This window comes from Pygocentrus nattereri, chromosome 20, assembly GCF_015220715.1.
Source record: "Pygocentrus nattereri isolate fPygNat1 chromosome 20, fPygNat1.pri, whole genome shotgun sequence".
Lineage (NCBI taxonomy): Eukaryota > Metazoa > Chordata > Actinopteri > Characiformes > Serrasalmidae > Pygocentrus > Pygocentrus nattereri.
Genome location: NC_051230.1, coordinates 12183246 through 12210251, shown reverse-complemented (window position 1 = coordinate 12210251; position 27006 = coordinate 12183246). Strand labels below are relative to the sequence as shown.

Below are 27006 nucleotides of genomic sequence, written 5' to 3'. Positions count from 1 at the left end.
ACTGTCTTCACATTGATAGAGTGAAATAACGTTAGATATTTGAGCAGTTTAGTTTCATTACCAGCATGGCTCTCCTAGTTCTCCCTAGAGGACACTGCTAGGCTGGCTAGTGCTAGCATCTGAAAACTCGAGAGGTGGTACAGCTTTGTTCATTCATAAACAACTAAGTTTATGTTCACCAATGCCCAAAATAACAGTTATGTACTTGGTAGTTAGTATAGTGTAGTGGGTAACACCTCTGCCTTCTACGTTGTAGACTGGGTTTCAATCCCCGCCTGGGTTAGAACCCTACACTATACCAATAAGAGTCCTTGGGCAAGATTCCTAACACCACCTTCGCCTACATGTGTAAAATGGTCAAATTTTAAGTCGCTCTGGATTAGAGTGTTGGCCAAATGCTGTGAATGTACTTTTACACAGCTTGACACAGAATCGAGCTGTGAACGTGGTACATTAATCATTTAAGAACAATATGACACACATTGCTCATGATGTCAGATATGTCACCTCAAGACTGCAGCACTCAATACCATATATAGTACTGAGCGAAAGTCTTAGGTACCCAAGACACATTTTCAAAGTCTATTTATTTGTGGTGTGTTTATTTGCTGAGAAAAAGTGTTAATATTTGAAAAAACAAAATGTACAGAATATACATAATCATATAAATAATAAATAGTGGTTTTATGGATGTTAGTGTGTTTGTGTGTTTGTTTAACCCTTTTCAAACCTCTCCCCGAGGAAGCCCAGTATTATATGTAATTAAAAAGCAACTCCTGGTTTGACCAATCAGTGCTTCAGTAAATTGTGCTCATGATATGGCTGTCAAGGTGTCAAGGAAAAATATGGACCCAAGAAATTCTTGTTACTTTTTATGGTTTTTATGTTTATTTTAATTATGAATATGACTTTATTCTAATGTATATTGTGATAAACTCACAGGTAAATTGTTTTAAAAATTTGCTTAGATGCCTTAAACTTTCACACAGCACTGTATGTCCATGCGCAGTAAGATGTGTTCCTCCATGTTGGGGCGGTTTATGCTGAGTGGATGTGGCTGTGTGTTTATAAGACCTGTTACTCCAAAACAGTTGACCAATAGATAGTGCAGGTGAGCATCCTCTCATGAGACCCATGCCCTGTGAAAAAATGCCAAAAGATAGAATCAAAAGAAAGATTTCAGAAGCAAAAAGGGTGAATTCCAGAAGCAGAAGTTATCAGATCATTTATAAATGTGTATCAGTATGAGAGAATATGAGTAGTAATCGTTTAAAAAAAAAAAAGTTTGATTTAACTCTCTATATTTGCATTTGCAGGCTGTTTTGGACATTTTGATATAGTATTTTTCTTGTGTTTAGCACTTTCCTTCGGGATCAATAAAGTATCTATCTATCTATCTATCTATCTATCTATCTATCTATCTATCTATCTATCTATCTATCTATCTATCTATCTATCTATCTATCTATCTATCTTTATTTGAAAAAGTAATTCTGTGGCATGCAGGCAGCCCTTGATTTCTCCAGAATGGACTTTTTCTTCTGTCATTCTCTTTTTCTGCTTATCCTGAAAATACTTTAAAACATAGCAAAAAATTATAATTGATCATATGTATGATTCGTACTGCAAACAATCTGTGATCATAAAAGAGCTCGCATTCACAAAGATAAAATATGCTAAAGACTAACCAGCCATTTCTCCAAAATGGTCTTTTTTGTGCTTGTACTGAAAATGCCTAAAGATAATGATGAAGAAAAATCATAACTGCCATGCATGGATTCACACTGCTTAATTAAATCTGTGATCACATCAAAAAAAGTTTCACCCTCAGAGTAACATTCAGAAGGATGGTACTAACATGCAATTAGCCTGTGATACATTTCTCTAAAACTTTACATTTTTAACAATTTTTTTTTGTTTGTTTGTACTGAAACTACTTAATATATAACAAACATACATAACAGTGTAATAATAATACTCTTAAAACTGAAACATCAGAAAGAAGTTACATTCAAAAAGATAAGGAATGCTACATTTCTCTTTTAACCAAAATTCTTCATGCTCTCTCTCTTAAAGCTAGCAGAGCATTCGTGGGCAGTGGCAGTCACTACATTAAAAGCCCATATTCATTAGCAGTGGGTAAAGTGTATACCATGCGTGAAGGGCAATTTCATTTCAGTTAGAAATGCACGACGTGTGAAAGGTGCATGGCCTGAAACAGCTGAAGTGTAGAATCATTACTTAACAGAAAGCGCTGAAAATCCTCTTTAATTAGAAAATGTTTGGCTTGAGCTTGAAACGCCCTTTCATGGCCTTCCATGTTTTGCTTGAAGCAGTGCAATAATAAATATTTTTTCATTTGTAATTGATGATGAAGTTGAAATAGAATGAAAGATTCTTTAGAGTATGAAACAGGCCTAGCAGAAAAGCATCTGAAAAAAATGACTTAATAATTTATCAATTTTGCTTTATGAAAGAGAATGCACATGGAAATACACATCATGGCTGTCTTTTTAGGTATTAAGAGCAAACGCATGAGATGGCTAGAACATCCTCTGAAAGTGTGGTGCACTTACTGTAATGCAGTTAGAGCGCGAGTTAAAAGCAATTCCAGCCTTAAGAGGATAGAGAGGGGATTCAGAGAGAGAGAGAGAGAGAGAGAGAGAGAGAGAGAGAGAGAGAGAGAGAGAGAGAGAGAGAGAGAGAGAGAGAGAGAGAGAGAGAGAGAGAGAGAGAGGTGAAATAGCAGAGAAACAGAGTGGATGCTCTCCAAGTTAAAAAAGATAAGAGCACATTTAGGACATCCACAGGGACGCCTAGCTGGCCCCGTCTGAGACGCTGATGAGTTTACAGTTGCGCACATCTCTCTTGCTGCTACCATTCAGTCATTCAGTGCCCCAGAACCACACTATGCTCTGTTACTGAAGCAACCCAGGTGTCCATGTAGGACTAAATGGCAAACAGGTGAACAGCTGTGCTTTTCTGTCTGATAAACGGGATAGGAAACACGCTGTCAGCAAGCTAACCAGTTCAGTGACTGCTAGCGTTTTTATCTCACGTTCTTTGGGTTTGTAAAAGCACCATTGATTGCATATTAGAAAAGTGTTTTGCACAGTGATGACTTTCCCATCCTGGGGGAAATTGCCCTATTTACTGCAGTTCTTGTGGTCAACCCACCATCTGTGCTCATTAAGTAATGACTACAAAGTCAACTGCTTTGGTCTAGAGGTCAACGCAAGTACAAGGCTTTAAAACACACATTGTTTCTAGTGATACAATGATATACTGGATTGAAATGAACACCTATATAGATCTTATTACATGAATTGAGTATTGGCCAGACATCTATACTGACCTTATTACATGAATTGCACATCAGCCAGACACATCTTACATCTTGTATGGTTATATTGTGAGAAGACTCCAAGTTCTGGATGGCATCTGTTTTAAACAAGAAGGCTGGGCTCTGTTCTTTTTATAAGGGTTAAGAAACGAGGAAATAGGATGGTGGTCAGGTGCAAAAACTTAATCAAAGGAAAGGTAGAGATGGAAATTTATTGGGCATTACATGGAGTATGCTCCAGTAATCTACTGGGCTTGCATCAGGGCCCAGGCTGCACTGCCACAAACCTGTAGGGGTTACAGTGTATATTCACACAAGCAACTACCCAAACACACCTTAGCTGCCTTGCATATTTCTATCTTATGTGCATCTAAAAAGAGACATTTCTGAGGAGATTAGATATAAAATAATCCACTTGCATAAGAAAGTCAAAGGAAAAAAGTGAAAAAAAAAAAACGCACAAGAGTTTCCAAAACTGGAACTCCTAACAACTGCAGGACTTGGTGGGCCATCAAAATGATCAACATCACATAAATAATGTGTAGAGCTTTCATGATTGAGAGACAATCAATCTCCACTCTTGGTCAGATCTGATAAAATCAACAGGTGTTTCTGTCCATCCTTCCACTGAGAGAAGACAACCTAATGTGATGAATCTGAAAGGATGTGTAGTTGTCAAGAAGCTGTTACTGAGAAAAGTTAATGGAACAGTAACTTTGAAATAGAATGATGAAACTGGACGTCTGAGATGTGGAGTGGAGTGTAAATTTGTTATTGAGATTACGAAGATCATGAGAAGCAGCAAATTCTAAGACTGCACTTTGGAGATGTGAAAAATATCACTGGAGATTCCTTTGAAAAACTGAAATCACGTCTCCTGAAAGGAAGGAAAGCTGTAATGAAGGCAAAGGGTGAGCACACTAAATACTGAAAAAGCAATATTTATTAGTTGAATTTTCTGTGTAATTTTCTCTTAATATTTTAATATATTAATATTATTTTTTACTTTTTTTCAGTGTCTGGAGGTGTAAGGACTTGTTTTTAATGACTGTGAATGTTTTGACTGGAAATGAAATACATGATAGTGCAGTCTCTGACATTTGCATTTTACCATTAAAGCCATTTAAATCTTTTAATGATATCTAATGTTTATTAAATGCATAATTCTCTTAAGCTTTACTTATAAAATATGTGTTTTTTATGAAACCCTGCACACTTGTGCACATTTGAAAGAATATCCTGAGTTTTCCAATTTTATTTTTTCCTAGAGATTTAGGGAATTCGGGAATAGGTACAGGATGTTACTCTAGTTACTCTACAATAGTTACTCTATGTTATACTGTAATTGTTCTGAAAGGATGTAAGCTCCCAAATTTGATAGTAAAACATTGCATATTTTAAATTAAAGAAATAGTTATGTAATACTACATTATATTGTAAAATTACAATAATTGTTTACAGTGGAGCGTAACTAAAACCTTATGTTTCCATACAGAGAATTATCTCAACTCAAGGAGTTCCACCCAGCAAGGTGTATGAGGTAATTGATCATATTGTAAGTCAGTCTGGATAAGGGCATCTGCCATATGCCATAAATGTAAATATGAGTTTTAGGAAAAAGCCCTGTTATCAGAGCTGTACCTGGTATAATTTGGTACCATGAGTTCAGGTGTCAGAATCAATTTTGGGAGAAAAATTTAAATCGGTACACCTATAATTGTTTCTAAGGACAAAAATGAAATATCAAGGTATCAAAAATACTTCCAAGGTCATGGTAAAAAAAAAAGTCAACTCTGGTCACATGATGTTCTCTTGTGAAGGGTTACATGAATGACACTAATGTTACAACATAAGCCTACATGTATTGGGTGAATAGGCCATTTGTAAATTCCTCAAATATTTGAATTTCTTATGGAAATGGCAAATCACGATTTCTCTCTTAATCCTTAGCTGATCGCCTCTAATACAGATGAAACAGACATTGAACACTACTACGGATGCAAAGCCTCCATTTGAAGAATGCATCTACGTGAATGCCTTTCAGACTAAAAGCTTGTCCTCTGTAAGTTCTATTTTCTCTCAGACGTTAAAACTTTTATGCAATACCAGAAAAGTCCGGTAATACCCAAAGACATTAGAACACTGCAGCAGCTGCAATTCTGCTGATCTCTACTTTAAAAAAATCCCATCTAAATAAAAGCGTTATTGCCTGGAGAACTGATCATCTTTAGAGACGGCTGCCGCATGTTTCTATGTGGCTTGAATTGGGTGCTCAGTTTGCTGTAGTAGAGGCAGTGCCAGACAATTCAATTTCGCTTTGCCTTGGGAGAACAGCTCAAGGCTAATGAGCCACTTTGTCTTACGCGGCACAACCTGGGTCTGTCCCGCGCTTTCCCAATCAGCTGTTTCCCTGCAGTCAAACAGATGAGGTCATCACATTCCAGCCCCGTTGCCATGGAGAAGGAATTGGAGGCTGGTAATGACATCCACCCTGGGATGTGTTTCATTTTTCCATCAGACTATCTGTCCTGATCCCTGCATCCTCTGGGCTTTGGGGGCTGACAAGGTTCACTTTGGACTCAGGTTATCTTGAGAAAGGTTTGGGTTCTCAGAAAAGAGAGATTTTTTTTTTTCAAAGCCTGTTTCGATTGGATTTACATCTGCTGATCTAGAAATATGTTTTTGATAAGAGTTCTGGATTACTTTTGTGTGTATTTATCATTTCTTTGCTTAACCATGACAAAGTAGGTGTAAAATAAAGACTGGTTTTATTGATATGAATCACATTGCAGGTACAACACATATGCAAGCGCAACAGTTTTGGATGCCACCATCAATCTCTTCTAAACTACGAAGACAGCTGACTTGTGAAGTCAATTTTTGAAATACAACCAAAGTATACATTGCTATCTTATAAATACATTTTTGATACATTCTATTGTAATATTTCTTTTGCTGACATAGAGATATGGTTTTGATAGATTCTTTTTTGATATATTCTTTTTTCTTTTGTGTGTTACAATCCAAGCTACCAATTAAGAACTTTAATCTTATAAACACGAAAAAATTAAGAAGATGCACGGATAATGTGAACCAAAGAAAGAGACATAAAGAAAACATAGCAAATAATGTAACAAACCCAGTGCTAATCTACTCTCCTTTTCACATAACGTGTCATATTACTGCGAAATACATACATCCATGTGAATCTTAGTGCTAAAAAATGTCCATGCAAAACTTTTTGAGAAAATCCAAAACGCTACATACAATCACAATGACAATTATTTTTCACTTTAACAGGGTGCCTCCAACAGTCAGTGCCTTCATTTCTTTAGTTGGTGTTGAAAGGTTTTTTGATTGCTCTTGATACAAAGAATATGATTGTGTAAATAAACAGTAATGTCTTCCTCTCTGCATCATAATCTCTCTCTCTCTCTTTTGGCCTACAGGATGTTTTAATTCATATTCGTATTCATAGACAAAGCTGTACAAGTATTCTGTGATACAAAATTGAGAACACAATCATCTAAAGCAAGAATGAACTCAGTGTCCAAACCTTTAAAAAAGAAAACGAAAGGCATAACCGTTTGGCAGCTGTTTATAATGTTGCCTAATATTACTTTGAATATATTTTGACGTCTTCTTTTATTGAACAATCACTGGTATTACTCTACTCTTCAGTATTCATTCAGATCTACCTCTCACGCTGACAGAGAAGGTCACTCTGTCGAGATCTACGGCTACTCAGAGCGGATAAGGTGGAACAGGGTCACATTGTACAGCACCTGGTGCCCATTGTTCCAAGCATACAGTGCTCTGTCCTTGGGGTTGTAGTCCAGCATAGAGATGTGGGAATACTTGTTCTGGAATGGGATGTCAATGTATTCATAAGTGGAGGAGTTGGTGTGGAAGGCGTAATAGACCTTCGTTCCTCCAGAGTAGCCGTTGGTAACGTAGAGAGTTCCACAGATCATGAAAGCCTCCCCTGCGCTCCTTTTCGGGTGGTTGGTGGTCCAGCTCTTGATGACCTGCAACGTCATTGGGTTGAGCTTGCTGATGACGATGTTCCCTGCATTCTGATTGGTGGCATACACTGCCCAAAGCCCACCCTCGTCCACCATCAGGTCAATGTCGGAATGGCCACCCCACGAGTAGTGGTAGCGGTTGTTGAAGCCAGCATAGTCCAGCTGACTGGCCTTACTGATGGTGGATGTTTTGAAGTCAAACTTAATGATCGTGTGACTCTGGAATTTGTTGAAGTAAATGGAGCCGTTGTAGACCACCTGGCCGGTGCCAGACCAAGGGTGAGGGAGACGGTGAGAGGTGAAGTTATCCGAGTTCATGAAATCCACCATGGACTGGTACTCGCGGACAAAACGGTTGTTGTGGTAACCATCCATGTAGTATACCTGATGGTGGAGAAACAGCATGAAGGTCAGATCAGTGTGAAAAGAATCACATGAAAGGGCAACATTATCAAGTCAAAACAAAGTACAAGATACTTACAACCCATAATAACTGAATAACTGAAACATTATATGATCAAATTGTCTGTCATTTCAAGACGTCATAAATCTGTTCTTGTCAGATTTTTGCCTCGTTTCAAAATGCTGACTCCCTTTACATTTATTTACAATATGTCAATATTGTACACAATTTCCAGTCAAAAGAGCCCTTACGTTATTTGTTTTTCAAAGTAAGGAAAAAGCAGAAAACATACATTTAACAGATGCCTTGAAAACCATATATAGTATACATTTTACAGAATTCATTGGGTCCACCCTTTGTCTTTATTCCAGCTTCCATTCTTTTCAGAAGACTTGCTTTCAGTTTTTCAAAGACATCTACAAAGATATTTTTCCACACCTCCAAAATTCAGTTTTACTTTTTTGTCTTAGCATTGAGTTGTCTTCTCACAGTGGAAAGTTGAACAGAAAAAGTGGATTTTTTCTCAGATCTGAAGCAAGAGTGGAGCTTGATTTTCTCCTCTCAAAGAGAAGAGTACTGTTTAAGTGCTGTTTACCTGATGAGGACAATTTTGGTGGTCTACCAGGCCTTGTATGCTTACTGGGGGTCCCATGTTTTCTTATCTTTTAATAATTTGAATGCCCATTTTGAAAACTCCTTTTTTACCTTTTCTTTTGACTTCTTCCTTATGCAAGTGAATTATTTCAGAATTATTTTTGACATGCCTGAGGAAATCCATTTTGTATTTAATCTCCTGATAAATGAATACATTGTACTTAATGGCTGTTTTGACTGTACTTGAATTTTATTTTTTTCCCTCTTCTATAAAGTTACCATTAAGAAAATATGAGATTTTTAAACAGCATCAACAAAATGTGTCAATTGTATGTGTCTTTGAACTGTAGAGCTACCATTTGTTTTCACAGAACCTTCAGTATTTATGATATACACTTTTAAATTAGCAAGTATATTTTCCAAGAAAATCAGAGCCACTAATGTGAGGACATCGGATGCAGTTCAGAGTAAGGAAGGTTACTTCATGTGTATGTATGTACGCTTTCTCTAAATGAGCAGTAAAGATCATATTACATTCCTCGACTGTACTAAACTTTACATTTTGTGCTCATTATGCTAAGCTGTTTTTTATTTACTCCACAAGCAGTTCCCAAATGGCAGCCCTGTCATAAACATTAGCACTGTGAAGTTAATGATGCAAAACTTTTATGCTTAGTTATTCACTAAAATCTTACAGTGGAACTACACCAATTACAGGGAGTTTCACAGACTCATTTTTGGCAGTTACTTGACCGACCAGATGAACTATGTACTCAAAAATGGTCAGCTAATCAGCCAATTTGCAATTAGCATGCTAGCATTGTAATTAGCGCCTCATTGAGAGGGACCTATTACTAATCCCTTTCCAAAGCTTTATGGTTTATATTTCAAAAGATAATCTCAAGGACAACATCCTCACCCTTCATCAATCATTCAAAAGGGGCATAGATCTAAAGGGTGGATAAACCTCTGTATCATTTCTATTGGTTTTTCCTTCAGAGAAGCTAAACAGCATTCTGTTTGAAGTGGTCCATTAATATATGACAGGACCGTGGATTATTTGGCAATCCCCCCCCACTGGCATCTAACAAAGACTGATGTGTGGACCATGTTTGACAAATTGGAAAAAGACCTAAGAGCTTGTAGAAAGAGAAAGAATGCTATACTGGCCAGATGACAATAACTGTGGAGAGACTATATAATGAGATATAATAATAAAATCCATAAACCTGCGTAAAGTTGCACTGCATTTGAAGCACTGACACAGGTGTTCATTTACTTGTTATTTAGAATGACTCTGCTGCCAAGCTAATGATATCTATCGAGATTTATACCTTGCATTTGCATCAGAATGTGCATTGCTAATTTAATTTGCTTCAGTCTTGGACTGTTTTCAAGCAAATATACTGTGGGGACAAACAAGAGTGCTGATATGGCGCAGAAAAGTGTATTTAGCACCATAAAAATGCAGCGTCATGACAAAAGTCAAGGACATAGCGCTCAAAGTGAATACAATTCATCTTCCACTTACACTGTCCATGTGAAAGCATTGTTTGAAAAACAAAGGAGATGTTAACGCAGAGTGCTTTTAATTAATTAACTTACCCTTGTATCACCATCAGGGGCAAGGGGATCAGTCATCCATGATCCATATCTCGATCCGGATGTCTTAATAGTGACAGGCTCACTTATTCTTGTCAGCTTCCCACAGGCTGAAAATGATAACAGTAGAATTAATGAGGATTATAGATGAATCAGAAGCAGAATCAGATTTAGTTTTACCAAGAATGCTACACATATGAAGAATTTGGGAAGTCATGGGAAATCATGGGAAGTGCGCACACACAAAACCAGTGGTTGTACTGTTAAACAAAATCAATGAATGGTGGAATGATGAGTTCAGTGAGCCATTTATAGGACAAAGTAAACACTGTACTACAAATAGACTTTAAAAGTGCATTTTTTAACATGTGAAAGAGCTTCTGCCCAATCCTTACCTAGTTTGACCTAATGATTATATGGTATGTACATATATACACGCTCAAAAATAAAGATTCCTTAATGGATATGGACTTGGATAGACTGTTTAATGAAAAACCTGTTAATAACAGAACCTTTACAGTTTCTTTAAACGATCTCTATCACAGGCAACAGAATTTTTCTCACTTCTTTTATGAAGTACAAGAATTTGATGCAGAGTGCAAACACAGGTAACGTTTCAAAATGTACTGTGCACTCCCAGACCATACACTCCACATATGGAAACTGCAAAACGGGCCTATTGTAAATTTAGTGTTTTGGTTTTTTGGTCATAAAAAAACACACATGCATATACTACACATACAGTGTACTGCAATTTAGCCCCACCTATTTACACTGAAGTTATAAGGAGTGTTTCAGCCTTAACATCTTTTTGAATAAGGTGCAGTGCAGGTTGCTTAATCAGAATGGAGAAAATGTGAAAATGTCAGTCTTAAAGGCACAGTAACAAAAACAGCCTGTTTGAGGCATAAAGACATGTTATGGAAACACAACATCCTATTGGGATGCAGATGAGGGGGGCATGATGACTGCAGGACAGGAGTATTTTAACTAATTAATAATTTTATTTATTTATTTTGGTCTTGTCTACCGCCCACTGACTGCTGGGATAGGCGCCAGCTCAAACCCCCCACCCCCACCCCCCGTGACCCACAATGCTAAGCGGCTTAGAAAATGTGTGTGTGTATTTCAGTCTTATTTCAGTCTTATTTTGGACTCAAATTCTCCCCTCCCTCTGGGGTCCATGCTAATAAAACAAACTCATACACAAGATCTACTTTTGTCCCAAAGAATGGTACCAATGCACAGTTTGGCAATATTCTGGCTTCCAACCAAATGAATGTGGAGAACCACTGGATGTTAACTGTGTTACATGCTGTCTGTGCAGAATATGATCATGACTATAAATTATTAAGTATTATTAGAGGCTAGCCCTGTTGGTAATTATATAGCAACTAATCCTATCAGGAACATGTAAGGTAGAGTAGGGCAAGACTCTAAAGCGTGGTTACAAGATTACAATTATATTGTTTATTGCTATAATTCTGCAATAATCACTTCTCTAAATACACACTATCAAACCTAATCCAGTTTTATATGAGATCCTCATATGAGATGGAATGGGTTATCTTCATATTCCCTTCAAACCTGAATGCAACATCTGGTGTATGAAATCCTCATTAACTGCAAGCTATGCTTCTATCAGACTCGAGTATGTGAAGCACTGAGGCAGAAGTTTCAAGACATCAGCAAACGGCTCATACTTTCTGTTTTGACACGATGCTAGACAGAAGCTGTCAGGCACGACTTGTGTGGACGTTAGCAGTGTTGTCAGAGTGTGGAATATGGAATATGGATGGCCTCCCTCACTCTCTCTGCCCCTCTAACACACACACACACACACACACACACACACACACACACACACACACACACACACACACACACACACACACACACACACACAGGTAAGTGAACACCCCTGGGCTAGTGTCAGGATCCAACTCTTTATCTCACTACTTCATTCATATCTATGACTTATGGTTTCATCTATCTTTCCTCAGCTGAAAATAAACTCCACTTGTCATTGTCTCTCTCTCTCTCTCTCTCTCTCTCTCTCTCTCCATCTCTTTCTCGCTCATTCTCTCTCTCCCCTGACATTGGAACACTGGCTACTGCCTCCTCTTACCAAAACCTCCATTTTTAGCTCATCTGCTGTTTCTCCCTGAAATATTTTTGTACTCAGCAGTGAAACTGTAACTCATTGCTTTGCTTAAATAAATCCTGATGGCCACCATTTCAGATCAATGAACTGTTTAACATTTCACTGGCTTGGCTATATTTTGAAATGTTACATTATACTGTTGTTTCAAGTTTGTAATCACTGAATGAGGTACACTGTATTGACTCTGTAATACTGTAAACTGACAAAGTACTAGAATATGTTGTCTTATACTGCTATATGACATATAGTAGCACTGTAATGTAGTACATAACACTGTTTTATGGTAACTAATGAAATAGCATGTAATGTATATGTAATATAGCATAGCAATTTGAGTGAAAAGTAAAATCTTTAAAATATTAACAAGATTTTCTGAATTTCTTAGAGTTTGGTACAGTATGTCCTCCTATTGCATTAATGACAGTGTGCACTCGGACTGGCATGGACTCCACAAGTTCGTGCAAAAGCCTCTGATGAGCAGATCAAATCCACCCATGAGTCCTCTGAACACGAGCTTCAATAGAAGAGGTAAGACAAAAAAAAATTACAAATCTGAGGCCATGGTCACTGTAACAAATTTGCATAAATTTGAATAGTGCCCTAGAAATGATGCAGAATCTTGAGTATTTCTTTTTCCTTTTGCTTTTCTTTCTTTTTGTCAAAATTCTAAAGTATTTTAATTTCCAGGTCTAAATGAAAAAGAAAAAACAAAAAAACAAACAGGTTTTCAATGTAGTCTCAGACTTTTGGACCCCAGTGTATGTACCATCATACAGTTATCTTCATCGTTATGTTAAAACCTTGTAATCTTATATGTATGAACATTTCAAGATGAAGGGTTGAATATAAATGGTCCAAAAGTGTGTGGAATAAAATTATATTACATTAACTTAACATCAAAAGTTAAGAATGCTTTTTCCTTCATCTGTATAGCTACCATTGTGGAGATAGAAGGTTATGGTCCAACTGTGGAAACCAGTGGCTCAATAGAATGGACCAAATAACTTGGAATAAACTCACTTATCAATTATCAAACATTAATGTTAAGAACACTTTTTCACTTCTCCCACAAAGTCAGCATATCATGCATTGTGAGGTTTTGTTACAACAACACAATTATAATACACTATAATACAGACAAATGTCATGTAGCACAATATATCATATTTAGCATGACATCATATAGAATTATATGTATAATACATAATATATATGTGTTATAGCTCATTATAACATAGTCATTATAACTCAACCAGTTCAACTGTAGCACAGAGTGCCTATCTGACTTCTACAAACCAGCAGCAGCAATCTGCTAATATTGACCTGTGTAATTCCGTAATCTCTATGGGATCGGACAAGATGTGATTTATTCCTCCCTAGTCTACATTCTGGGCTTACTGCTGCAAACATAACCCACTTTCAAACAATCCTCCATGGAAATTAATATTCAATAAATAACCATTAGATTAATCGTCTCTGCACAGATGGGTAATCACTGGAAGCGATCGGATGTGCAAATGTTAGCTAATGGGACTACATGGAACAACAGAGAATTGTCATCATCACAGCTGTTTTTCCGCTATAGTATTCCGAGAAGGTCCAGCTGAACACAGTCCACAAAATACAAGCCATGGCACTTAATCAGTGAGTCTGTTGATGCAATTATACTGCAACATACTGTAAGCAAGATTGAAGTCATGTCCTTTTCTTGCTTGAATAATACTGCCCAGTAAAATCACTGGTTTAATTTACTCCTGCACGGTTCATATGAGTACACTGTCTGTACATGGAGCTTACGCATGAGGAGTGAATGTAATATTTAGACATAACTGTTTAGTTATTTATACATAAATAGGAATATTTTATAAATAATGAACAAGTAAATATTTTATTGTTTAATTGACTATAGTAATTTCAATGGGATTCCTATAAGAATTTTATATTATTCTAGTTTACTAGAAGGCATTAAACAAGTATTAGAGATTTCTATATGCAGTACTAGAATATAATGGATGGAATAAATAAAATATTATAAATAAGATATAACATTATTTGTATTCATTCTAATATTAGCAATCGTATTGCAAATAAATGCTTACTGTCCAGATAAACACATTCCTCTTTTTTGCAGTATTATAACACAGAGAGAGGGGTTTATTAGTGTCATAACACACTTTCAAATGTAAATTGGTTGTTAAATGCCAGGATCTGATATAATTTATGAAGTATTCAAAATAGCAGGTTTATTCATGCCCCATACCTGTGATTTCAGTCTTCAAATGCATAAAATACTCTGTGGCACTGTATAGATCAGGAAACCCAATCCTGGTCTTGAAAATCTACCAGCCAGTAGAGTTTAGCTCCAATGCTAATCTAACACACATGACTTGGGCAATGAAGACCTTCAGGGGCATCTGAATATCAGCACCAGATGTGTTTTATCTGAACTTTTGAGGATGGTAGAGGTCCATGACCAGTTTTCAGTAAAATGTGTCCCCAGTTGACCAAATGCTTTCATCAGTGTAAAGGCTCTATGCACCCCACACTTAGGGAAAACTATAGCCTCATATATCTTTCATCTTGTGTTTCAGTCTATATCCTCTCACCTGCTAGTCAGTGCTCAGCAGACATGTTTCTGGTCACGTAATTTCATATGAATAACGAAAATGCATTCCATTTACATTTCAGTGATTTGAATGTAATCTGATCACAATGTGTCCTGGAGATGTTTACACCTGGAGTGTCATGTGATCAATGTGATATATATATATGTATATAATGCCAGCTCCCCTTTACACTGTGTAAAAAATTAAAGTAATGGTGAAATGACCAATGGAAACGGTCCAGAATGAGTGATTTTACATTATCTTCTGCTGAAATTTAGACAGCAACATATACATACACATATACATACACATATAACCAATGTTTTGCTATTGCTGTTGCTATCTTACTTTCACCAGAAGTCAAAATGCACCATTGCATGATCGGTATTGTGTTTGTAGATTGATCTTGCATTGACATTGATCTTGTATATCTCATATCTACAGGTCATGAGGTGAATTTTATGCCTTTAGGCCATACTATGGGCTTTGGTTTAAAAAACCTGAAGAGATCCGGCCATGGTTAACCTCTTTCTTGCATAATGTATTGTGAGCAGTTCATACAGGCAGGAGATTACTGTACCAAGAGGAATAATCTTCCTGTTCTCAAATCCTGCCTCTATTTTTAGATGATTGTCTTTACCAGTGCACGTAGTTTTTGGCCCAGAAGGAGGCATAAGCCTGTAGCTCACTTTAGTGTGTACTGTTGACAGCCAAATCCCAGCATGATGCCTCCTCTAAACTAATGTAAAATAGGCCAAAATTACACCCTGTGCAGGAGATAAATGTGTTGTTCCAGTTAATAGAAACAACCCAAATGTATCACCAGCCACCTCCTTACACTCTTAAAAATGAAGGCTCCAATTTGGTTTTCGAAAAAACTCTGTAGAACCCTTAGCACCCTAAACTGCAATAGAACCTTTAACTGCTATAGAACCCTTTCCTGCTAAAGAACCTTTACATTATGTGACGATTCTTCACACTTAAGTGTCTCATTTACAAAAATGTTTCTAAAAGGCTCTTCATGTAACCTAATGTGGTTCTTCTACAGTCTTGCTACAAAGAACCCTTTGTAGCAGCTTTATTTTTAAGAGGGAATGCAGTATAGGCTGTCTTTGAGTCTTCAGTTTATATGTTTTGCAGCATTTTTCTGGAAATTAGCTTTTTTGCATTCATGGAGCAGCTTGTGTTAAATCAGAACAAAGACCATGTCAGCGTCTCAGTGCGCTGCCTTTGACACCAAAGATAATCTGATTTATCTCTGTCTAACCCCCCCCACACATTAATGTCATGTCTCCACAGACCTTGTTTTATTCATTATGGTGGAGCAAGGCACGTCACTTTAGTGCTATCAATTCTGCCTGGGTGTCAAAGACTCCACAGCTCATGGTCTAGGCGAAGACTGTCTGAAATTGAGGATGACGGTGGCATTCATGCCTCAGCAAAAACATTTTTTGTATGTGTGAAATTCAGCCTTCTGTACACTTCAATCAATTTTAAATGCCTCTACACCTCTGTGAAATTCCTTCTCATATCCAAGGTAGAACATCTACCAATGTTAGCCCCATGTTACTACATACGGTTTGTGTTTGCTGTTTATCCATGCTCTTGTTTATGTTGATTTCAGTCATGGTTCTGCATACAAGTCATGTTGTGCTTGCTATTTTGCCACAAGCAATCAAGAGCATTTTGCCATAAAGAGCAATAGCTCTTGATAACTCATTGTCCATGTTTCTTATCATAACATATTATGTCCAGTAGTCTAACAGTCTCATGTTACCATTACTGATAACTGTCATGACAGATGTTTGATGTCACGACGATTAACTATAGTTTGCTTGGCAAAAATTAGCATATGACAAAAACTGTCAAGACATCAAACATTATGGCATTTATAATGACAATTACTGGTTATTGCCTGTTATAAGGGTTATAGTATGATCAAAATCTGTTATGAAATATGTCATCTGTCATGACATGTTTATGACATGTTTATGACATGTCATTCTTTTGTACCACTGTTCAAGTAAAGTGTTATCGACCACTCACATTACTATTTGTGTTTGTCATGAAATCTTGTTTTCTATTCTTACAAAAGTCTTTCATAGATCATGCTATTTCACACAGTGTATAATTACTCATTATACATGTGTCTGATTTGTTACAAAGTAACACATTTCACCATAAAGTCATTGCATCAAGGTATGTTAGCTACTTATTCATGATCTTTGCTGTTTATTCATTTATTTATTCATTGTTTATTTATTTATTCATTTTCTGTATTGTTAAAAAAATGTAATGTGTCATCGTACTGCATACAAGCTGTGCTTGCTAGTTATCCATAATTACTCTAGCTTTTTGTGTCAATCTGTTTAAAAAAGCCCCTTTCATAGTACCATGTTACTGCCAACAACTTGAGTTCAATACTTATTCATGGTAGCTTTGTTTTCTGTATTGATTTGAAAAAAGAAACATCTTTCATCATATTGTGTTACTGCACACAATTTGTCTGCTATGTATTCATCACGATTCTTGCTTTCTGTGTTGATCTCTTAAAAGGTAAAGCCTTTCACACTGCATTCAGTGTATGTCAGCTATTTATTCTTAATAACTCTCATTTTCTGTGTTGATCTGTTGAAAAGGAAGTGAACTTACCTGTATCATAAAGCCTCCATTACCCAGCTTAACATGTGCTATGGCTTACTTGTGTACTTGCATGCTGTGGGCTAAATGTGTGAGTTAAAAAGCTCAATAATATCTACTGGTGTGAATATATCTGACTAATTGTGAGCCACACTCTCAGGGACAGAGAGGGTGGTGGTGTTAGTGCTCAAACTCCGCCTACCTAATTTTTGCATGCATGCACGGAGCCTCTCCTCAAGATTTGACACCCTGTTGTGGAGCTCCTCGTAGTCAAAGGCTCCCAGCTCCTCCTGCAGCTCGCTTAGCACTGACGTCAAATTCTTCACCTCCTCTTTAAACTGCAATACCAATTTTGCATCGGCCTTGTATTCCTCCAACACTGGTATCATTGGCCTAAGTTCCTCCATTTTCGCTTTTATGGCCTGTAAGGTTAAAATAGGCTTGGTTCAGTAGGCATGCGTGCAATCGTTTTTTGTCCAAACACCTGTCTGACCCTACCATGCCCTCTCTGCCTACCCTAGCATGAGTGTAATATGTGCCTAACGTATATATGTAGCATACGGCATATCATAAACATGATAAACAAGTCCTCAGTACACGAAGAACAATTGGGAAAACTCTTTTATTTTTCAATGTTTAAAATGCAACGTCTTTTAAGTGAGTACATGCTTTGCGTCACATACAACATTGTTTACTTGTTACTTTTTTTCCCCCTTGGTAACAAAATGTGCATTAAACAAGCTTGAATGAGGAAAGACATGGAAGAGATATCACCATAACATAAATAAATGTCTTCTCATGGAATGCTTCTACAGTGGCATGCACAGAAAGAGAGCTGAACATGGAGCCTTAAAGGTGCTTATCGGTTCAAAAGTAAACTAAATGGTGCCAAAATGTTCAGTAGACCAGCTCGGGATTACAATGGGATTTGAACTTGCTCTTCAGTCTCTGCAGCTTTGATATAATTCATAATGTTAGCCCTGCAAGCAAGAAGATGAGATACTGTTGAATAGCTAACTCACTAGCCTGTCTGAATTATACACATACACTGTCCCCAAATGCAGGTTAAGGCATAGAATGACACATTACGTTTCACGCAGAAGTGGGTGAAGGATGCAACATGCAAGGACACATACAGTTAACATTATTTGTGTTTGTGCAAATAATTGTAATAAATATATGATATTCAAACTTTTATAATATTCAAACTTTTATATCCAGTAAAGCTATAAATATATTGCTGTTATGTAGGCATTACAGCCTCATTTAGAATTCATAAATCACTGCTGTAAAGCCCCGACGACACAGAGGACTTCTTGAAATGCCAAATTACTCCCATACAAACCATCAAAAGCCCTAGTTCCTCCATGCTTTGCTCCTGTCAGCACAGCTCTTTATGAATTCATCGTGTGGCTGAAAGCCCATGTTTGCACATGCCTGAACATGCAATAACGGACTTTACAGTAAAGGTTGGGGTTTAAAGGAATACTCCAGTGTTTTTCCACCTAATCTCTCAACCCATCAACTCAAAATGCATGAGCAGAAGTGGACAGTTGCTTCATTGCCTTCCCATTGGCTTCTATTGGAAATAAGTTGTAACAGATTAAGATAAATTGAAAAATACTGGATTATTCCCTTAAGGATCATGCAGAGGATGACTTGCTGATATGTGAATTCAAACCAATAGGACTTTCATGCAGATTAAATGCTACAGGCTACACTCTACACCCGCCTTAAGAGAATAATAAAACTAAACATTTTCTGTCCCTGTCTCAGTTGTTTCTGTAATAAACTATATAATCAAACACATTCAATCAAAAGGGCATATTTCAAAAGGCAAGCAGTAAAGTAAATAAACTCAGGCCTTTGTAAAAGGGATATTTTGTATGTTGTTACAAATGAAAAAAGCAACTGGACTTAAAATGGAACCAACAAAGCAGAATGATTGGGTGGATATTTTATTTGCCCGTACCTTGTATTGCTTGGCAATGTTCTGCTTGTGGCTCTCCTCCACCTGTTTGAATTTGGTCTCCAGGCCTCGTAGCTGCACCTCCATCCGCTGGACGTACTGCAGGTCTTTCTGTGTCCTCTGGTCCAACGTCTGGATGGACTGGGTCATGTTCTGCACCTGGAGGGCCGGAGCCACAGCACAGACCATGAGCTTCTGGCTAGCAAGTTTTGCAAAATCTAAATAATGTTGCGTTAATTAGGAATACACGTTTTGTATTATTGCTATTTTAACCCTTACAGTGAGGTTTGCCATTGGTGCCAAGAGCATGTTATAAGTTTCCAATGCACACAGAATGTAAATCATAGATAAACATAATTTATTGGCTAGCTTACTTTGTAATTAAACATGACATTATGTGATTATATCTAAAAATGGTGAAATTAAGATAGTATTAACATAGTATCAAGTAACATACTGTATATACCATATAACACTATATAAAAATGTAATATTAATTAATATAGCAGTAATTCATCTTCTTATGGTTAACATGTGATCATATATTTGAGTAAAAAGTCTGAATCACTGCCTTGTGTTCAGACGTGTTAAAAAGCACACAGTGTCATTAATGGGAAACTACTATGGTAGTGGTAATGATGCCCCCTTGTGGAAAATCCTCAGCCTGCTAAACATTACTGACTGACTGAGTTACAAGACAAATCCATGCAATGTTTTGTGTGACAGACAGACAGACAGACATAGATAGATAGATAGATAGATAGATAGATAGATAAACATATGGATAGACAATCTTTTTAGAAATTGCAGTGAATATTAGTGACTGTGTGAATTTGCCCCGTTTGTGAAAATAAAGGAAAGGTTACTTTTTCCAGAAGCTGTCGTAGCTGTTTGGTCCTGGCATCCCGTGAGCACATGGTCTGCTGTGGAGCCACCACAGTGCACACGCAGCGGCCCTCGCTGTCCTGTGCTGAGCTGTACACCTGCCAGGACTCCTCTGGGTTCGCAGGCAGCACCTGTCCAAAGCGCGTCACACACAGACAAACGAGGTCAGAGAGAGAGAGCCTAAAGAGACAGGTCACACTAGAAGATCCCAACCCAATTGTAAGTATCCCTGGCTGGTCCACATTACAATTCAATTCACAGTCCCAAATACATGACCCAGAAAATCAGCATTCTTCACCCCTTGATTACCTGGAACAGTTCTGCTGGGAGTTGGAATAAAAATAAATATACTGAGCACATGACTTCACTCTTAAAAATAAAGGTGGGAGAATGGGTTCTCAGGAGTAATGGCATAGACGAGACAAGCCACACTGGATTCCTAAAGAACACTAGCAGTTGTAGCAGTTGTTGTTTAAAGCAGTGGTTTTCAAACAGGTCCTTGGGTTAGTTAGGGCAAAAATGTCAACTATCACAGTGGCCCTGAGGACTGGTTTGAGAACCACTTGTTCTTTAAGTTGTCATCAGTCTATATACTATCATTGCATTTAGTAAAGAACCATTTTTTGAGGAGTGAAGCTTTCAAAGCATAGTTCTTTAAAACCCTTTAAAATTCCAGACTTTTTACACACTAAGGCTTATTATTCAGCAACTACGGGGATGCCGTGCAAACTAATTGAGATATTCTTAGGTTATAGAATTGTGTAATGAACTGTTGGGCCCATCAGTGGGCCCTGGCCATTTAAGGGCTTCAAAGTCAACTAAGGCCAGTCAATGTTCTTTAGGGAACCAAATGTGGTCCTTTTATGGTGTTGCTCTTAATTCTTGTATTTTTCAGTTCTGTGGTTCCTTCGGCTCCTTGAGCACAGCAAGACGTTTCATTTATTACATCCAGCTGGATTTAAGCCCTATGCACCTGATGACACATCCACACAAGTTCAAAGATCTGCTGGATCTTCCAGCCTCAGGACCTGCATGTCCAAATAAAGGGGTCTCAATTGTACACAGCTCCCAGCTAAATACTAGGACCTTTCATATGTCATACTGAACTCCAGTCGTATGCTGCTTTTTTCCTCAAAAGGGGATTTTGCATAACTATGATCACACGGATTGATGTGAGAGAGACATCTGGATTTGTGGGATGTAGAAACCTTCTGATATGTATCAATCTAATCTCCAATTCTTAGATGGATTCTCCATATTCTAATTCCAGTGAGGAGATTTTACCAAATTGAAGGCACGTCTTTGTAAATCGACTGCAATTGTGGTACTTTATGTTGGGATTATCCACTGAACCATAATCTCAAATCTAAGAAGGTTTAGAAGGTTTGAAATGTGGTATTGTACAATCTGCAGCTATTCAAATAAATGACTATGCAGAGAAAAGCATTTCAGACACAGAGAACAATTTAGACAGATTGCTCAGGCAGATCTTTAAAAGAACCCCTCCCATTTTCACTCACACTCACACATTGTTGTAGCTGCTTTTAGAAATGGAGCTATCAAGAAGGAATTCTGTCAGGAAAGCATGGATTGATGAGCACAGAACAGCAGTTCTGTTAAAGCGCTCCAAGCAGTTATCCGTTTGCTGAAACACGTTCTTTTTCTGCTGCATGGCACTGTTTGCAGACAGCTTTCTGCATATTTGAGAGTTTTTGTATTCAGAAAATCCAATCAGGTAAATATTTTCTCTCAGGTTAGACCAGCTCTCATGATTAGAGCTCAGAGCACAGCAGCAATTTCACAGTGGGGGAAAGAAAAGACACAAATGGCTAATTATTGTTTTCACAAGTTGCACAAACATGTCTGTGCAGGATCACGTAATTCTGTTTGACAGCGGTTTCACGCTTAGCTTTGTAGAAAGACAAAGAAGGCAGTATTAGATCCCTTGAGGCTGCATTTCTAGCCAGGTTAATGCCTTATGTGATTATAATTAAAAGAAGCTTGAAAATGTGACACCTTCTCCAAATGGTGTTGCAGCTTGTCTACAAGAACAGGCAGAGATAAAAATCTCACCACGATATTTGTGATATATTAAGAACTTCTGCCTGCCAGCTTTACAGTTAATTAAAAAGTGATGAAAAAGGCCACGTTACTAACACTACAACTGTTATTACTAGTTAAAGTGCATCATTATGATGAGAGCCTGATCACTATAATGACAGGCTAGTTTCAGATTTAAATAAATAAATAAAATAATAATAATAGCTTAATCAGTCATTTAAGAACCGTGCCAACTCCTCTGCTTCTACAAAAATAATAATAAATATAAAAATAACAGCTTGATAAGACATTTATGAACCTCACCAGCCACTCTATTTATAAAATATTAATAATGGTAGTAAAATAGCACCATAGCAAGGCATTTAAGAACCTTAACAACCATCTATTTATATAATATTAATAATAAGAAGCTCCTCAAACACTGTGTTCACAAAATATTAATAATAATGGTAATAGTAATTGCCTAATAAGGCATTTAAGAACTTCACCAATTAGTTTGCCTCAGTAATAAGCATTCTGCGTTCATTTTAGGTTCTACAGTCTCAGTGCATCTCTCTCTCTCTCTCTCTCTCTCTCTCTCTCTCTCTCTCTCTCTCACTCACTCCCGTGCTCCTGTCCGGGACTCCTGGAGGAGCCGCCGCGAGCTTCGTGGTGTTGAGCCCCACCAAAGAGGGCAGCGTCTGCGACATCCAGTTGGTGATCATGGCCATGGTGCTGAGCACGACTCCAATCTTCAGCAAAGGCACCGACATCTCTGCGCTCGCGTCCGCTGCTCTAAATCCTTCATTGTGCGCGCGCCAGCGGGGAAGAGGGGTTCAGACGGCCGGGCTGGCCGGAGGAAGAGTGGCCTCGCGGCGGGGAGACCCGTACACACACGCTCGTGCGGGACATGATGACTCTCCTCTCTGTCTCTGTTCTGTATCACAGCGCCGAGGTGAGGATGAGGAGGACGAGGAAGAGCTGCCGAGCGCCGTCAGGTCTCTACGCCTGCATTCGAGTAATGCAAACCGCGGAGACTCGGCGAGGCGCCTCATTGGCCCGTTGGACACGCCCACTTCATTAAATATTCATGAAACGCTCCACTCCTTTTTTTTTCCCCGACTCGTTTGACTCACGATTTCCAAACGGAGAGTCCAGTATCGCAATACTGCACACCAACCGCGGAGGGTCTTAAGGTTATTTGCGCGGTAAGGTCACCCGTTTGGGGGCAGGGTTAGAAAAACCGCAAGAGTGCATGAAAAAGGACTATTACACAGGATTTTAGATACGAAAAAAGAGGCACTGAATTTGCTTGCTTTAAATGTGGGCATAATTTGCACATGAACAAAACACAGTCCATGAAGTTTCTCTGTCAACTTACTTAGACCTGACAATAACTTTATTGGTGTAAAATATTTGATTGATTAAATTGATTAAAAATGCCGTACATTTGAATCAATGAACTTTTACAGTTGCATTACCTTTAGCAGTGCAGCCATAGCTGCTCTTATATGACTGTTTTGTGCTGTGTTATGCTTTTGTTATTCAAGATAAATGATAAAACAAGAGTGATTTTGATCCATCTTTAGCGCTAAAAATGTTTCCAATGATTCAGAAGTGGATCCTCCACCAAGTATAACTATTTTACGAAGAGCTTAAATATTACAGTCAAGGAGGTCTGGACTAATGATTGGTCATTTTATTATTTTTAGAGCTTTTTTTATATTTTTGGATGATGAAAAAATGCTATACTAAAATACCATTTTCACATTTGTTGCTAAATTATCATTCCTCAGGGTGACAACACTCGCACTAGCCAACAGGGGGCAGTGCAGGTTTCTTTATCCTCCTGGCTACTGACCTTCTGTGCTGCTCATGACAGTGTTTGTTTGAGCATCATTTATCACCTGGATTTCCACACAACATCCAAAAACATTCAGAGGTTGCCCTCTGCTAATTTCAAAAACATTCACACATGTGCTTAGGCACAGTTATCTTCAGTCCTCAGTCTCCTTTCCTTTTTTAAGCAGTTTGCACAGGGTGATATGTGCTGTTACATGAGCACATGTCTAACCGTCTTCTATTTGGCTTATTTGACCACATGTATCTAGATTTTAATGCCTTGCAAACGCCTAAACCGGCTACTCATTAGAGAACAAGTAATGAGAGAGCAGAAATGAAAGACAGTGTATTTAAATTCAGATACAATGTCATAATCTAGACTCACATCCTTTTCATATTCATGTATTTAAAAAAATTCATCATGATCTAAAACGAATCTAACTTCATTAATGTATATATATGCATATATCAGCCAGTGGTACAGAGAGCGCTTTTTTACTTTTCACAGAAGCTTTAAGTGACATTTCAGTGGTAGCATTTCAAAGTGGCTGATAAGAACTACACAAAAGCACAGATTCTTCTGAAATTGTCATATATTTCTTTTCGTGGAAACTTTCTTTTCTGCCGCTCAAAAGTATGTTCCAACACCTCTGGTGTGGGGAACAGCTTTGAAGTGTTAATTGATGCAATGAATAATGTTGGTTTATAGTGAGAAAATACTGTTAAAATCATCCCTCAAGACAATTTTTTTCTCCTCTCGCTAAGAATTTCAAACTAAATCAGGAGGAACTTTAATTATTGACTTGACTATTGATACATATGCTGAATTACCAGTAGTTGTTCAATGTTGTTCAAAATAAAAGATAATAATGCTAGCTTTTCTTTTTGATGTAGAAAGAAAATTTTCATTTCATTTCATTTTTGGTATGGCTAATTTACCACTGTCCAACGGAGAGCATTGAATATATATATATATCAATCTATCCATATATATATATATATATATATATATATATGTATACATACATGCTTACCCCATTGGACAAGTTGCTGAAGGAGTAGTTTCTCAAGCTCTAAACCATGATGCTGATTATTGCGCTCACTTTTCAAAAAATAGCTCTTTTCCAACACGCACTACTCTCCATTAAGCACCAACAGTTTTCAGTTATGGCTTGAGAAAGATCATAAGTTCAGAGTGGCACAAGATACAGCTGATAAGAATCTTGATGTTTGGCTCCATATTCAACTGCGGAACTATCAGCAGTTGTCCGATGCTTATTTTCATTTGTAATAAGAAAAGAGAATCATATTTAATCTTTTCTTTTTTAATGTGGAAAGGAAAGAAACAGAACATGGCCACTTTTGTTGCAGTAATTTCAAACATATATATATATATATATATATATATATATATATATATATATATATATATATATATATATATGTGTGTGTGTGTGTGTGTGTGTGTGTGTGTGTGTGTGTATATATATTCTAATGAAATTAGCCCAGTGAACAAGTTGCTGAAGGAGTACTTTCTGATAACTGTTTTCCGCAGAAGTGCAGACCTAAAGGCACTATGCATGGCCAGTCAAGATTTACCCCAAGCCAGGAAAATGATTATTGCCCCCCAAAAAAACAGCACTTTACTAACCTGCGCTTCTCACCATTAAGCACCACTATTTCACTGATTCACAATTATGGCTTGAGAAAGATCAAAGCTATTCAGATCTGCATTTCTGATAGGGCACTCATAGCTTTGCTGTCTCTCAAGCCATAGTGGTGAAACAGTGGTGCTTAGTGGAGATCAGTGATGAATTATGAATGTGCTTTTGATGGCATTACTATCTGATGGTAAAGCTGTTAATCTGTTATTATATGTATTCTGTAGTGTTTTTCTTCAGTTGCAAAGTTCAGCCGAAACGTTCTGTCTATCTATGTGGTCTAAGAGGAGGTGGTCCCCCCTGCAGTGATTATTCCTCTGAAACAGGCTTAAGCACATTACTACAGCTGGCTTAAAAGCATAATCTACCCTATTACAATACGGGATTTGCAGTGGCAGCGCTGCTTCCTCCGTGCAGATCTGACTAATTAGGCTTGCGGTGCTTGGCTGGGGAAGAAAATGGCGTTTATAAACCTACTTGGGTGAGTTCAGTGCCCATCAGAACGAGGAGGGTGAGACTCAGGAGCTTGCTTGCAGGCTGCATCTTCCGCCGCCGTCCGCCACCTGATCCGGGGCTATCACATGCAGGTTGACTTTGGCCACGATGGTCCGCCTCTCTTTGATCTTTCTCGTTCTCTTTATCTTTTAGACCCCCGTCTCGGTTCTTTCTCGCAGATTTCGGTATCAAAATAAAGGAAAAGATGAAATCAGCTCGGCGTCTTTTAGCATATTTACTGCGCCTCGTTTTGTCGACGCTATCCGCGACCCCCCTCTCTTTTTTGCTAGCCTCTCTCTTTGAAGATGAAAGAAGGGCAAGAGCGAGAACGGAGGCTGGACCACAAGGGGAAAAAATCACTTCATCACTATCAAAAGTTGGCTTCTTAATGCAAGAACGGAGGTGTGGGGAAGCAGATTTGAGACGCGAGCTGCTAGCTGTGATGCTGAACCGGATATGACACGAGCAGGCGTGGGAAATTCAAGAAGGGTCTGGGAGGGGGGGAAGGAGCGCAGCGGGAGCCCACCAGAGCCAGAGCCACTCTCTCCCTCATCATAAATTAGCATCTAAAAAGAAGATGACCATCAGTTTGCAGAAGAGATCAGTTTGTTCGGGTCAGAGGTGAGCTGAGGAGATCGGTTTGGTGGGGGTACAGGTGGGCTGAGGAGATAAGTATCAGTTTGGTGGGGGTACAGGTGGGTTGAGATCAGTTTGTGAGGGGTACAGGTGGGCAGAAG

General features: G+C 38.0%; 1 protein-coding gene across 2 annotated transcripts; it reads right to left on the bottom strand.

Annotated features, from left to right (window-relative positions):
* Positions 1–6092: 6092 nt before the first annotated feature.
* On the bottom strand, positions 6093–26722 carry olfm1a (olfactomedin 1a). Of its 2 annotated transcripts, none has more exons than XM_017691151.2 (6): positions 26252–26722; positions 20213–20362; positions 19350–19505; positions 17580–17799; positions 9971–10077; positions 6093–7752 (listed from the first exon to the last, which is right to left on the bottom strand). In XM_017691151.2, the coding sequence occupies exons 1-6, from the start codon at positions 26315–26317 to the stop codon at positions 7084–7086; spliced, it is 1368 nt and encodes a 455-aa protein (XP_017546640.1). In that variant the 5' UTR covers positions 26318–26722; the 3' UTR covers positions 6093–7083. The 2 variants fall into 2 exon arrangements, with proteins under 2 accessions (XP_017546640.1, XP_017546639.1); XM_017691150.2 differs by lacking the exon at positions 26252–26722 and adding an exon at positions 22895–23297.
* Positions 26723–27006: the final 284 nt, after the last annotated feature.

What these genes read in the sequence shown, in the direction of transcription:
- olfm1a (XM_017691150.2), bottom strand. Translation starts at nt 23,044, where the DNA reads ATGTCGGTGCCTTTGCTGAAGATTGGAGTCGTGCTCAGCACCATGGCC. An exon ending in TCCCGGACAGGAGCACGGGA is followed by an intron (nt 20,363 to 22,894) that starts GTGAGTGAGAGA and finishes CGCTTTGGACAG; the next exon opens with GTGCTGCCTGCGAACCCAGA. An exon ending in TGCATGCATGCAAAAATTAG is followed by an intron (nt 10,078 to 17,579) that starts GTAGGCGGAGTT and finishes TATCATTTTCAG; the next exon opens with CCTGTGGGAAGCTGACAAGA.